The sequence below is a fragment of the Chlamydomonas reinhardtii genome, chromosome 10 (genome assembly GCF_000002595.2).
Source record: "Chlamydomonas reinhardtii strain CC-503 cw92 mt+ chromosome 10, whole genome shotgun sequence".
Taxonomy (NCBI): domain Eukaryota; kingdom Viridiplantae; phylum Chlorophyta; class Chlorophyceae; order Chlamydomonadales; family Chlamydomonadaceae; genus Chlamydomonas; species Chlamydomonas reinhardtii.
Genome location: NC_057013.1, coordinates 2,719,602 through 2,733,776, shown reverse-complemented (window position 1 = coordinate 2,733,776; position 14,175 = coordinate 2,719,602). Strand labels below are relative to the sequence as shown.

The 14,175-nt window shown below is 63.9% G+C and overlaps 3 protein-coding genes across 3 annotated transcripts; 1 reads left to right on the top strand and 2 right to left on the bottom strand.

Annotated features, from left to right (window-relative positions):
* Positions 1-4,022, bottom strand: CHLRE_10g438350v5 (uncharacterized protein). Its single transcript, XM_043066757.1, has 5 exons — positions 3,590-4,022; positions 3,315-3,467; positions 2,588-3,145; positions 2,295-2,432; positions 1-2,197 (listed from the first exon to the last, which is right to left on the bottom strand). The coding sequence occupies exons 1-5, from the start codon at positions 3,593-3,595 to the stop codon at positions 971-973; spliced, it is 2,082 nt and encodes a 693-aa protein (XP_042920154.1). The 5' UTR covers positions 3,596-4,022; the 3' UTR covers positions 1-970.
* Positions 4,023-6,092: 2,070 nt separating this feature from the next.
* On the top strand, positions 6,093-8,918 carry CHLRE_10g438300v5 (uncharacterized protein). Its single transcript, XM_043066756.1, has 5 exons — positions 6,093-6,241; positions 6,421-6,543; positions 6,627-7,265; positions 7,411-7,545; positions 7,921-8,918. Exons 1-5 carry the CDS (start codon positions 6,179-6,181, stop codon positions 8,764-8,766), a joined length of 1,806 nt encoding a protein of 601 aa, XP_042920153.1. The 5' UTR covers positions 6,093-6,178; the 3' UTR covers positions 8,767-8,918.
* Positions 8,919-8,920: 2 nt separating this feature from the next.
* CHLRE_10g438250v5 (uncharacterized protein) lies at positions 8,921-13,922 on the bottom strand. The gene is made up of 5 exons (XM_043066755.1): positions 13,726-13,922; positions 13,421-13,555; positions 12,676-13,251; positions 12,297-12,428; positions 8,921-12,139 (listed from the first exon to the last, which is right to left on the bottom strand). The coding sequence occupies exons 1-5, from the start codon at positions 13,795-13,797 to the stop codon at positions 9,857-9,859; spliced, it is 3,198 nt and encodes a 1,065-aa protein (XP_042920152.1). The 5' UTR covers positions 13,798-13,922; the 3' UTR covers positions 8,921-9,856.
* Positions 13,923-14,175: the final 253 nt, after the last annotated feature.

Sequence of the window (14,175 nt, the reverse complement as noted above, 5' to 3'; positions counted from 1 at the left end):
CGCAAAAGAAGTGCAGCTCGCTGGCTGGCTTGATGCGCTGTTGAGGCCTAGCATTCGATTCGGTTACAGAGGATGCTGCTGTAGCAGGATGCGCGTCCTTTGTATTTGGCAGGTGCTAGGTTGAACAGCAGGCGAATGGAACTCAACTGGGCCCTGGTCATCATTGTGTTGTAGGTTAGGCAGGGCAGTATCGCATCCATCTTCGACAATGACCAGTTCCATGCATGAGCGAGTCAGGAGTGCTTAGGACAGGCCCAGATGTACACGAGGACGCAACGTGGCTTCGGTTTGCATAGCATGTTGTCGATACGGGTGTCTTACTTCGTTCGGCCCCATTGTGTGGTTCATACTGTTCCAGGAGCCCGTCATTGTAGCAACCAGCAATGTCGCATCCTTATGCTCACCGCTCACGTCGCACTGATCGCAGCAGGGAGACACAGCGAACCCAGGAAAGTGAAGCGCTTGGATATGAGCACGCACATGATGAACCCTTACCCTCGGCCGCTGAGCTCTTAACGGCCCCTAGCACACACTTCGGCAGAAGCAACAGCACCCCTGGCAGAAGCAGCAGCCAACTGCAACAGCACACCGCCGGTGCCTAACACTGTCGGCAATACACAACACCCCAGCCGCCACGCGAATGTGACCTTCGCAGCGACATAACATATTGCCTTAGTGCACTGGCAGGATACCAGGGGCACGCCCTCATGTGCACAGCTGCCACTCCGCCCTACGCACTACCCAACTCTCCCCTAACGCACAGCCAGTGCCATTGCCATCTACCGCGCATTGGCGGCAGCGTCACTGGTCGCTAGAGCCCCGCCCAGCCTGGCTGTGCACGGGGCCTAGTTCCAGCAGCAGCCGCGGCGGCGGAGCCGAAAGGCCCGCACCACTGCCGCCGGGCTCTGATGAGTGCCGGCGCCGCCGTCAGGCTCTCCGCATCTCTCTCCGCCGGGCCCTCTACGGCTGATCAGCCCCGCTCCGCTCCGCCTGCTGGCGGCTGCTGCGTGTGCACAATGTCCGCCTGCAGGCCCGCGAGCTCCTGAAGCAGCACCCCCAGCCGCCCCTGCATGCACGGATCCAACATGCCCGCGGCGCCGCTCAGCAGGCCCAGAGCCTGCGTCACCTGATCCACAGCAGCGGGCGGCCGGGAGCCGGCCGGTGAGGCGTGGCTGGGCTCGGGTGCCGGTGACGGCTGTGCGGCACATGCCGAAGCGCCGATAGCCTTGCTAGTGGCGGGCGGCGCCACAAGGGCCGCGCCTATGACTGCGGTTGGTGGCGGCGGCGCCGCCTCCCCGTAGCCCCCGTCAGCCGCATCCGCGTCCATCAGCCCCGCCGCCGTCTCCGCCAGGTCCCGAGCCAACGCGTTCATTGTCGACTCGCCGATCGTCTCTGACTCCAACGACAAGCTGCCCATCCTGCCCGCCACAACCGCAGATGGCGATGGAGGCGGCAGCCCAGGCGGCTGCGTGCTGGGGCCTCTCGCCGCACCAGTACTTGCTGGAGAGAGCACGAGTGCTTCTGTTTGCCCCGGCCATGGCAGCTGCTGCTGGCCATGTTGGTGCCGCTGCGTCAGCTGCTGCTGCAGCGCGAAGGGCGAGCGGCATTTGCTGCCTCCGGCGCCCGAGCCGCCCGAGCCGTCCGTGGTGGGGCCGGTGGCGCAAGGTGAGGGCACCGGACTGCTGGACGCCGCACCGGGCAGCTGCACCGTGAGATGCGGCAGTAATGGCACTGATGAGTGCTGCGGCTGCTGCTGTTGCGCTGGTGACTGCAATATTGCCGTGGCAAGCTGTAGCTGCGGCTGCGGCTGCGGGACTTGGGGCTGAGGCGGCTGGGGCTGCGGCTGCGCCGCCACCGGCACCTGCTGCACCACGGCCGCCATGGCCTGGATCACCGCCGGCGTCAGGCTGGCGGGCAGCACCAGCTGAGGCGGCGTGCAGCTGGTCGCAACCTCCACCGCGTCCGGCAGGGCCGCCGCCGCCGCGTTCACCCAGCCCCGCGCCTGCTCTAGCGCCACCGCCCAGCCCTGGCAGCAGCCGGCCAGGATGTGCGCGTAGCGCTGAACGCCATGTACGCCGGACAGCGGGTTGGTGTCGCGAATGATAACGTTGCCGTAGAAACCAAGGACCGTTAGCTCTTCGTCCGTGTGCCCCATAGGATCCTGGCGCTCTTTGCTGGCATTCCAGTTTGGGTACGACTGCACGCATGTAGAGCGCACGACGGGTAATGGTCAAGGAGGCAGTCAAGCGTGCAGCGCCACCAAGCTTCCCTTTCTTGCTTAACGGTACGCGCACCTGCTCAAAGGCCTGAATGACATCCGACAGGACGAGGAAGCCCAGCGTGCAGTTCTTCGTTGGAGTGAAGCCCTCAGGCAATAACCCGCAGCGAGTGTTGACCATTCGACGCGGGATCTCCTGGTTCAGCATCGTGAACTGTGTGCGCGGCAGACAAGACCGACACACATATTCAACATGAACATGCTTGCAAGAAAAACACGTCCGAACATCAACCACTAGAGGTGCGCACAGCTTAACAAATAAGCTCAGCACGAGAGGTAGAACGTACGGTAGTCCTACGCGCAACGTACACGAAGGCGGTTGGCTTTGTCCTTGCCGCCATCGTTGGTGATGCGCAGTGGGAACATGGCCCTGTAGGGCTTATCGTTGCTGGTTGTGTCATCCACCTTGCGCTCCTGACAGCCGGCAGCCCACGTGCGCCGATGCAGCGCCTCCACCTCCACCGGCGTGCCGCCACCGGTGGAGGGCAGGGGCGTGTCGATGCCCGGGATGCTCATGCACACGTGAGTGAGGCGATCCCTAGTGCGCTCAGCCCAGCTGCGCGCTGCGCTGAAGACCTGCCCATCCGGCGCCCAGCCCCGGTCTCCCACCAGGCGCTTCAGCCACTGTGCCGCCTGCCGCGTCTCCGTGCCCAGCCCCTCCAGGTTCAGGTCCCGTGTGCCGTGGAAGTAAAGGAAGGTGAAGTTGGACCACAGCGAGTGGCTGCAGTGCAGCAGCACGGGGTCCAGACCCGGAACGACGACGGGCGGCGGCACGGGTGCAGCGGAGGAGATGAAGTCGGCGGCACACTGCGCCACCACGGGCTTGTACAGGTCCCACGTGGGGGAGGGGAACGCCCAGGCCAGCAGCTGTTAGGGCGGGTTGCATGCGACACATAGGGTTTTGGGGAAAGAATGTAAATAAAGCAGGCACATGTGAACGACTGAGACCTTGGTGTGCTTCAGGTCCGCCAGACCACCGCCCTCGCCCTTGCCCCTCCCTTGCACGCATACGTCGCAACCCTGGCCACGCACGCACCTCCTGCACTGCGGCGCAGTACTCGGACGCCACCAGCAGGGCCTGGAAGGCGGTGGTGGGCCAGCAGCCGTGGCTTCCACCACCGCCCAGCGCGGCAGGCGGGCGCACAAAAACATGTTTGGACCCTGTCCCAGCGACAGGGTCAGGGTACACCTGTGCGGAGACAGTGGCGGGGGTACCGCATGTTTAGGAGCATGCGTGAGAGTGCGCAAGCAACCGCTCCGCGAGGCGCCCCGTAAGCATGCGGAACATACGCAAGACATGACGTTCCGTACCAGCATGGCGAGCTTGTAACCAGTTGTCGTTTTCGTGCACAGGCGCGGAAAACGATTACGAGCTTCACTGGCCATCAGTCGCGAGGCTCTCGCCGCCTCCAGTCCCGCCATTTAAGTGGGGGCAGGTATACTGGGCCGACCTACTGGCTGGAAGCTCGTGAGGTCGTTGGCACTAGCACCTGCGCATGAAAGGTCTATTGCCTAATTGCACCGCAGTTATCGCCAGCGTAGCCGCTCAGTAACCCAATATGCGCAGGGTAAGAATGTATCGTACTAATACTGGGCCTGGGTTAGCAGACTAGTTTAAGGGTTCAGGGTGTGCTCAGTCGGAAAAGAGGGGGTGCCGGAACAGGCACCCTGCCTGCGCCTGAAGCATTTGGGACGCTGGAAACACCTTGGTATAGTCGCACTCCTGTTAGTGTTCAAGCAACAAGCTTTAACGCCCGGCAGCACGTTTGGCGTACAACGAGCATGAGCATGAGCATGAGCATTTACATGGGTTCGAGTCCATGTGGCCCCACTAACTCCTTTGAGTCCGGGGGCGCGTTAGGTAAACAGGCAAATGGCCTAGATCAATAGCGTCCGTGCCCGTAGCGTCGTAACTGCGTACAAGTGGGCAGCCAACTTTTGCGTGTCCGTGTCAAGCATAATCTTTTTCATATCGCTACCTGTAATACCAGAAGCCAACCGAATGTTAGCATAAATTGGGCACTCCAGCATAACGTGCTTTTCATCTTCTACACCGCCTCGACACAGCCTGCACACCCTTTCGTTGCGCGGACGGTACCGGCCCCCCGCCACGGGGCGATTAACCTCGATATCCCAAGATCCTAGCCTGAACCGTATCAGCGCCATTAGGTGCTTGTGCGTAACATACTCCTTCATGTGCGGTAAAATGCCTTGCTTAACTGCAGCATCCAACTGCGGGACGCCCATCCACTGCGTATAGCGGCACATCTTAACTCCCGGCCCACCGGCAGTATTACGGTGCCCTCCGCTTTCAGGGAAAGCCCGAGGGTCAGCGCATATGCTCTCTGCCTTCCATTCACCCATAAGCATGTTGGCGAAGTTGCCCAGCAAACTACCAATCGGCAGCCCCGTGCGCAGTAGCCATTCACAAAGTGCGTCTGTGCCCTGCGGGCCCTCTGTACACCAGTCGTAGCCAAGCTTTTTGCAGACTCGGTAAACCTTGCTCACCCAGCACATGCCTTCGAAACCTCCTGCGGCTGCCGTCGCTACGGCATCTTCCAAAAACACGTGCGCTAGCGATTTGTCTTGCTTGATAATACGATTCCAGAAACCAAACACCATGTACGCCCAGTGCAAATGCATGGGTTGTGCGGCAAACTCAGCATAAAGCAGCCTGTAGGTGGGCTTGCGAACCCCCGCAGCTCGTGCCAGGAAAGATGTTTGCAGTGCCACCATCGGATCGATCAGGGCTTTGTCAAACCAAGTCTTGGCATTTCTCCACTTGCTTTTTAGCGTTTTGTCCATGGTGCGGTCGTGGCCGCCATAGCTCGTGCCTTCAAACAGGGCGCTCAGGGCGTCGGGGCCCCACACCTCGACGCCATACGACAGCACGGACCTGACTTGCACTTCGAAACATGCTTGCATGGTGCACTCGTTCTTATCTAGCGCCGCTATCAACCCAAACGCAGCTCTCCTGCCCGCAGCTATTAGCTCTTGGTAGCAAGAATCAAACGTTGTGGCCGGGCCGTAGTATAGGCCAAGGTACCGCGCTCGCCCCTTCACCGGTATGCTTACACCCCCAGGGTACGGGTACCGAAGGGCCGTAGCGTACACGGCGTGGATTTGCCGGTGCGTTGCTATTCCCGCAAAAACCATGATCTCGCATTTAGCTATGTTGACTCGCATACCAAAGGCTTGGCAAAATTCGTGCAATCTATTGAGCAAAAACTGCATACGGTGGATGGACAGTGCGCATAGCGTCAGGTCGTCCGCGTATAATAGGCAGGCCACAAGTTTGCCACCTATCGTCGGCGCCTCGTGCTTCCACGTGCGTTCAGTTGGCTCATGCTGGTCCCATGCGTCCACGTATTCTGCTAGTGCCTCAATGAAGGTGCCAAACAGGTCGGTGCTTTTAGGACATCCCTGCTTGACCCCTTGCAGCGACTCAAACGCGTCGCTCAGTTTGCCGTTCACCTTCACCCGCAGGCAAACTCTTTCATAGCAACGCTTCAGGACCTCCATCATTCGGCCACGTACTCCTCTTTCGGCCAGACGTTGCCACAGCGCCCATCTGGGTACCTTGTCAAACGCCTTCTCAAAATCAATTTGACAAACGTACAGGGGTGGTTGCCCCAGTGCGCTGTGCTTGTGCGTGAGGTGCCGTAGTGCGAACAGGTGATGCGCCGTGCTGTACCCAGCCCTGAAAGCCGCCTGGCACGGGTGCCGTCCCTCAGTACAACGGGGCGGGGTTGCAATGAGTGCGAGGCGACTTGCCCAAGTTTCCTGCAAAACCACGGTGCGGACACTACGCATAATCTTCGTTTGACATATAATATTCGCCGGGAGACTAATTCGACTGGCTGCGAGGTTGTCCGCTTTCTCGCGAGGACGCTGAACAAGATGAGCTACCCATACTTCTCCAGTTATAGTGAAGCCTGCGGCGGGTACACCTGCGAGTGGCCAGTGAGCGCTTCAAGTTCAAGGGTCGGGTGGGAGGACGCGACACTCGCAGGCCCCGGAGGTCACGCACGCCCTCCCCGCAATACCTCTTCGTGCATTCCCCATAGGCCTTTCTTCCAGCCTCTGACTTATATGTCTATTGCTGCCGAAGCCTAACCCTTCGTCGCCATGATGACGTGTAGGGCAGCGGTGCCATCCCGCCTCCGCGCGCCTTCCAGCACCCGGTGCGTCCTGATGTGTGGGCACCGACATCCTCGTTCCAGCTCCTCACGGTGGCGTCAGCCTACTGCTTTGAGGTGGACAAGGTGAGCTGGAGCAGCCGGGCAGGTGTCGCCGTGTCAGCTAGCCATCCCGAATGCCTGTCCCCTCATGCGTTACGGTGCCACAGGTCTTGGTGAAGGGGTTTCCCGCCACCGCCGAGTGGGCCAAAGCCAAGGAGCACGTCCGGCAGTGCGCCAGCGCCCTCATCGCTGACGCCGACCTGCCCGCCGTCCTGGCGCCAGATGGGGACCTGCCAACCAGAACGGCGCGCATCGTGTGGACCACCTTCACCTTCTGCTACTTCTTTGGAACCAAGCGGATGGTGCCGCAGCCCCAAGTGAAGACCGGTGTTCCCCGGCAGGATGGCACCGCAGGAGGCCGGCGGGCAACCACGCCAGCCGCTGTGCCGCCGCTGCTTCAGGAGGCGGCGGACTGCCTGGGCCGGATGGTGGGCACGGACGGCTGGTGCCGCAGGGGCCACGTGTCAAAAGCCATCCAGGAGTGGGTGAGCAGCACCCGCAAGTGGCTGGACGGCAGCTTCGGGCAGCAGGGCTGGACTACTTGGCAAGCGGTCGCGGTGCATTGCGCCGCCGCCAGCAGCGCGCCCGTGAGCGGGACCAACGTGAGTGCCATTCGCATGCTTTCAGCCAAGTCAAACGAGCCCAAGTCCGGCACCAGCAAGGACTCGGAGCCACAGAAGGTGCCTGACTTCTTCCCCTTCTACCCATTGTGCGTTGCGGGCGGCTACAACGAGAACCGGCCCAAGGTGCGTCCGTGGGTTGGCTCGCACAGGCAGCAACAGGCTGCGGTCAGCGCCAGCAGACTGCCATACTGCCGTACACCATCGGGTCACATAAGTACAACTGCAAGTCTGACCCCCGCCGTACGCCTGACCGCACGCGGCCCCGCAGTGCTCCCTGCTGGGGCAAGAGGAGTTCCGCGACGTGCCTGGCGGCGCCTGCGGGCTCCCGCCCGGGTTCACCAAGGCGAACAATTGCGCGCTGGGATATCTGGTGGTATCAGATGTGTTCGCCGCCCTCACACAGGTGCGGTGGGCTGCAGTCAAAGGGCGGAACGGCAGCCCTAGGGAGATAATAAAAGGGTAGCAGAAGTTCGAAGGGGCTAACGCGACCAGCAGCACTAGATCAGGCTCACTGGAAGGGGTTCACACGGCCGCGGCTCACGCGGCCATCGCTAGGTCGATCTAGCTGCTTAGCGTGCGCAGCAGTAGCACTGCCACCCGGCTCTTGCAAGGTTGACGGGGGCTGCTAGCCCGTGGGCTGGCATAGTGGCCACAGTGAGCCTGAATTTCAATCCTGCGCTCCGCAGCACCCAGTCTTACGTATACCGCCTGGACTACCCCCCCGCCTGCGCGCATGCAGTCCGCACACAGCCCGTCCATTACCATACTGTCCCTGCAGGCCTGCAAGTCCATGCACAAGGCGCCGGGGGCCACCAAAGCCGCCATGGCGGGCTTCCTAAAGGAGCACGTGCTGCAGCACAAGACCGGCGCCACAGGCCGCCCTCCGGTCCCGGCCGAGCACCTGGCGTCCGGCTACCCGCAGCTGCTGGCCAGCTGCGTGGAGGGCTGGGAGCGCGCACTGGCGCACGTGCACGGCGTGTGGTTGCCGGCGGTAATGGAGGCGTACGGCGAGACGTTTATGGGTGCGAACTGGGCGGAGAAGGCGGGCGGCGTTGCTGTGATCCAGGATGCGCTGCAGCTCGGCCCCGGGCCGCTGTCGGGCCCATCAGATGGGTTGCAGGAGGTTCTGAACAAGCTGCAGAAGCCGCAACTGGCCCTGACACGCATCATCCCCATGGCGAAGTGGCAGAGCATGGCTGTTAAGGGCCAGCGCCGGGCGGCGAGGGGGCAGCCGGATAAGGAGGAGGAGGAGGAGGAGGAGGAGGAGGAGGAGGAGGAGGACGAGGAGGAGGAGGAGGAGGAGATGGAGGAGAAGGAGGAGGAGGAGATGGAGGAGGAGGAGGAGGAGGAGGAGGCGGGCCAGGCTGGCGGGCAAACGGAGCAAGAGGAGGCATGCGGTACCCAACAGCTTGGCGCTGCTGGAGACCGGGTTGCGCGCGAGGCGGCCCAGGCGCTCGCGCTGATGCAGCGGCTGATGCCGCTGCTGGAGGGCCTGCGGCAGGCACCGACCGGAAAGGGCGCGGGGCGGTCTTCAGGTGTGGGGCGCGGCAGCGCCGCCACATGGGAGCGGCTGGCGGCGGTGAGCCACGCCCTGCAGCAGCTAGAGCAGAGCTTGAGCAGTTGAGAGGCGTTGCACGAGCGAGAGAGGTGATACAGTACGAGCAATGTTGGGTTTCTCGGCGTTGCTGAGCAGCAGGGTGCATGTGTTGCAGGCTTCTCAGACAATGGCATTGTCGGTGTTTAGAGCAGTCCAGGCTGAAGGAAGACACTAACTAGGGATGTGAGCTTTGGGGCGCAGGCATACATGCCAATTGTCACCCCACCAACCAGGGAAGGTTGACTTACCCTGGCATCAACTGTCTAGGTATCAAGGGACGCCCCTGAAGGGATCTGTTTACTGGGCCAACCAAGCTTGCTGCTTGCGACCATATGCAACGTGTGTGCATTCTATGTCATAACAGCTCACATCAACATCATCAACGCCAGTTGATTGCTACGTACGCTTTGCCAGGCACCAATGGGTGGCCGCCTCATTATTCTGAGTGCCTTCATTGCATGACAATTCAGTCGACGCAGGTCCCTCAGCAGCATGCATCATGTGTACATTTGCAACTTCAGTAGACAAGAAAGGTGGCTCTCCCTCTCGTGGGAAAAGTGGGCTGAGCCCACGCCACGTTGGTGCAATGTCTGAGGCCGAAGGTTTCAAAACTACATGCATCATGTACCATTCCACCAGTCATCTTTACCTGGCCCCGCCACCTTCCTCGTATAGCCGGGGTCGGTTTGTACAGGCACCGCCCGCCATGTGTCCAGCCGCGTCCTGCTGTCTCGCACAACGGGCAACAAAACAGCAAGAAGTCCCATCACACACCACGCTACGCTATGCTCGCCAGGAAAGACCGCAAACCGGACATCGGCAGGTCTCAACCTGCGCACCGGCGCCGCTTCTTGGGCGGCGCCGCGCTCTCCTCAGTCAGTTGTCCATGGACTCCCAAAGTTGTTGATAACTGTGTTACGTCTGGCTGCGGTTAGCTCTGCTATGGCATCGCGATTGCTAGGCACCTGGTTTGGCTATGTGCCTGTGGAAACCGACCCCGGCTATGTCCGGGCAATGAGGTTGTTCGGCCTCAGACTGTGGAGGGGCTCAGCCCCTTTTCCCGTGATCGACGTGAACACTTGTCGTAACGCTACACTCCGTACCCGACGCAAGCATGTCAGTGCCCCGCCGGGCCCGGCCCCGCGCCTGCGCCCACACCCTGCGCCTCCATGCCGCCGCCTCCTGCCGCCGCCCCCGCCGTGTTGATCAGGACGCCCTCGCTGCCCATCGCATCCACACCCGCCTGACCCAGCCCCAGGCCCAGCGTGCCGTTCCCGTCCAACCCCAACAACGAGTCATTGCCCAGCGACATCAGCGACACGTTCCCGCCGCCGAGCGTCTCGCCACCGCCGGTGCCGCCCTCCATGAGCTGCAGCATCAGCGACATGTTGTCACCCCCAGCCGTGTTCTCGCCGAAGGCCCCAAGCAGCCCCAAGGTGCTGCCAGAGATGTTGCCGGCGCTGCCGCTCGACGCCGGTGCGCCGCCACTAGAAGGCGGGCTTGCGCCGGCAGGCCCGGGGCCAGCGGCAGGGCCGCCGCCGGCTCCCGCCACAGGGTTCTGCGGCTGTGCGGTCCCTGGCTCAGCGGCCCCCTGAGGCAGGTCCAACTTAAGCGCGCTGGGCGCGGCAGCGACGGCGGCTGTCGCCGCGGGCGCCGCAGCACCAAACGCGCCCGGTACTAGGCCCGGCAAGGAGTTGCGACCGCCGCCGCTGCTGCCGCCACCGGCACTGAGGGCCGGTTGCTGCTGCCCCTGCCCGGCGGGCGCAGTGGCGCCTGCCGTGCCCGGCATGCGCACCAGCCGCTCAAAGGGGCTTCCGGATGCCCGCCCCGGCACACCGGCAGCGCCACCAGCCGTTGGCGCGTGCGGTCCGGGCGGCGGCAGCGGCGCGCCAGCCGAGCCCGCTGAAGCCACCGCTGTTGGCCCAGGCAGGCCGTGCGATGGCTCAGCTGGCGGCCAAGCCCCGCCGCCACCACCCGACGCTGACGGGCCGGCTGCTGCGGCCCCAGCAAGCACCCCGGGGCCGCCGGCCGGCAAGTTGAACTCGAGGCGGAAGGCTCGCAGCGCCTCCTCCTGCCCCCGCACCAATGCACCCAGCCGTGCCTGCACCGACGGTTCAAGGACGTGCGCCGGCGCCGCCGCCAGCTGTGCCATGATGTTGCTCGCGCTACCCAGCAGCTCCACAACCTTGGCAACGGCCGTCGCCGCTGCGGCCTTGGCAGCCTGCGCCTGTTGCTGCTGCAGCAGCAGCTGCTGGGCATGCGCCTGAGCCGCGTTGTGGGGCAGGTGCTGCGGCTGCTGCAGTGGGCCTGGCGCCGAGGTGGTCACGGTCCGTCCCGAGGGGCCCGGCGCGCCGAAACCCTGCAGCTGGTTCATAACCGCCAGGGCGCTGAACGGCCCGGCCGTTGCCGTCGCCGCGGCCACCCCCTCCCCGCCCTTAGCACCGACTCCGCCAAGGGATCCGGCAGTCCCCACCGCTGCGGCGGGGCCGTTGGGGCCCAAGGGAGACGGCCCCGGCCCCGCGTGCCCGGCGTGTGCTGCAAGTGCCGCGGAGTGCTGCCGCCCCATGCCGGCGAGGTCCGCCTCCTTCAGCGACCGCATGTCCGCTGCGAGCGCCGCCAGCGTCTCGTCCCCGAAGGTGGGGCCGTCCAGAGACATGTTACTCATGCCGCCCGCCACGTCCTCTGCGGAGGGCGACGACTCTGGATGCGCGGGAGCTGGCGGTAGTTGGGGCAAGTCCGGCAGCTGGGGCAGCTGCGGGCCCGGGCCGCCAGCCGCACCGGCAGCCACGCCCGCTGCATGCGGTGGCGGCACCAGCGTCGGTGCTTGCAGCTGCTGGTGCGCCTGCTGCAGCGCGGCGAAGGGCGAGCGACCCGTCCCACTGCCGCCGGAGCTGCCGGTGGGCGGGCCCGACACAATGGAGCCGCCGGATGCCGCGTTGGGCAGCTGCACCACGTGTGCCAGATGTGGCTGCTGCGGTGGCTGCAGGGGCTGCTGTTGCGGCTGCGCTGCCGTAGGCTGTGGAAGCTGTAGCTGCGGCTGCGGGACCTGGGGCTGCGGCGGCTGGGGCTGCGGCTGCGCCGCCGCCACCGGCACCTGCTGCACCACGGCCGCCATGGCCTGTATCACCGCCGGCGTCAGGCTGGCGGGCAGCACCAGCTGAGGCGGCGTGTTGCCGGCGGCCACTTCCGGGAGCGCATCTGCCGCCGCCTTCACCCAGCCGCGCACCTGCTCCAGCGCGGGCACCCAGCCCAGGGCGCAGCCGGCCAGGAAGGTGCCGTAGCGGGTGATGCCGTGCAGGTTCAGCAGCGGCTTGGTGTCGTGCAGCAGCACGTTGTTGATGAAGTGGTCGATCGTGGTCACGTCGTCGGCGCCGTCCGAGTTCCCCCATTGCTTGCTGGCCTGCAGGACGCGGAAGCGCCGGCGGGAGAAGCAGGCAGGTACCACATCAGCTTGCTTGAATGCTTCCACCCCCCCTGAATCGGCTGCGTGACACCTCCCGCTCCAGAGCGACACTTGCAAGCCGCATACCGCATTCCGAGCAGCTCCGCAGCCCCACCTGGTTGAACGCCTGCATCACGTCCGCGAGCAGCAGGTAGCCCAGCGCGCAGTTGTGGCTCTGGCCGTAGTCCGCTGGCACGCCGCAGCTGCCCTTGATGCTGCGCGGCGCCGACACGCGCTGCATCGTGAACTGCGGTGGCAGGGCGCGGCAGGGGCAGGGCAGGGCACAGGGGATGCAAGCGAGCGGTTAGGCTGAGACCGAAGGGCGAAAGCAGAGAGTGCTCTGTGCTCGGCATGTAACATGCCTTCCACGGGTAAGCGGTAGCGGCACGCGTGGAGGGCCGCTTGAACTCATCATCGCATTGCGCGTCACCAGAAGTAACGAGGGCCACGTGCCCGCGCCCTGCGCCCGCGCTACTCCATACAGGTGCGCGCACCTTGATGCGGTTGGCCGCATAGCCGCTGGTGATGCGGTAGGGGTAGACGGGGTAGTATGGCCCGTCGCCGCCGCCCTTCTCTACTCTCTCCACCAGTTCCCGCTCCGGACAGCCCGCCCACGTCCGCTGATGCAGCGCCTGCACCTCTGCCGGCGTGCCGCCAGTGGCGGACAGGGGCGCCGGTGCCGGCGTGGTGAAGCCGGGAACGGTGGGGAAGAGCGGCGCCAGGCGCGCCTTGCTGGCCTCCGTCCAGGTGCGCGCTGCGCTAAAGACCAGCCCATCCGGCGCCCAGCCCCGGTCTCCCACCAGGCGCTTCAGCCACTGTGCCGCCTGCCGCGTCTCCGTGCCCAGACCCTCGAGGTTCAGATCCCGTGTGCCGTGGAAGTAAAGGAACGTGAAGTTGGACCACAGCGAATGGCTGCAGTGCAGCAGCACGGGGTCCAGCTGAGCGCCCGCCGGGGCGGTGGCCGCGGACACCGGCACGGGCGCGGCGGAGGAGATGAACTCCGCCGCGAATTGCGCCACCATGGGCTTGTAGTCATCCCAGGCTGGAGAAGGGAACGCCCAGGACAGCAGCTGCGTGGCGGGTGAAGGGCAGGGCACAGCTAAGCCACTGTGTCGGGTATGCTGGAAAGCGAAGGTGCATGACCCAGCCCCTGCGTGTTCGGTCCGGTCCGCCAGACCACCGCCCTCGCCCTTGCCCCTCCCTTGCACGCATGGGTCGCAGCTTTGGCCACGCACACACCTCCTGCACCGCGGCGCAGTACTCGGACGCCACCAGCAGGGCCTGGAAGGCGGTGGTGGGCCAGCAGCCGTGGCTTCCACCACCGCCCAGCGCGGCAGGCGGGCGCACGCGGATGTGCTGCGGACCCGGATGAACCTGGGTAACGCAGGATTCTAGTCAGCGAACATACAGGAACGCAAATTTGGTTGGTCTGGGGCGCGCGGCATGTGGCATTAGCAGCTGGAGGATGTTACCATCAGACCGAAGCCAGCCAACCGAGGTAGCAATCCTCATAGTTCACACGAGAAATTGACAGCTCGACCCACCGTGATCTCTAGCGCATAGCCTGCGGACTGCCTCGTTGTCCCGAAGGGGAACTTGGCCCCGCGGGCGCTCATGTTCCTTATCAAATTCTATACAGTTTGATGTGTCATAAGGATCAATGAAGGAGTCCAACCGCCTCTGAGTCGCAACAGGTTTGACCCCGCGCGAGGGCTCTCAGGAGCGGCTTGTGGCTCTTATGGCCAAGCTAAAATTGTCTTCGAATTTAAACAGTGCACAAGCAATATTCGAACCAGGGCCTGCAGCCGTGTCCATCGCGTGCCCGACCCGGTTTCGGACCCGCGTCACCCCATGCCATGGGCCTCAACCTTTGCGTCTTCTTCTTCAATGCCTCATTCATCTATGGTTTCGCACCCTATCACATGCCGCGCCGTAGCTGGCGATCCCGGGCCGATGCGGCGTGGGGGGTTTATGCCTATCTGCTTGCAGCTGTC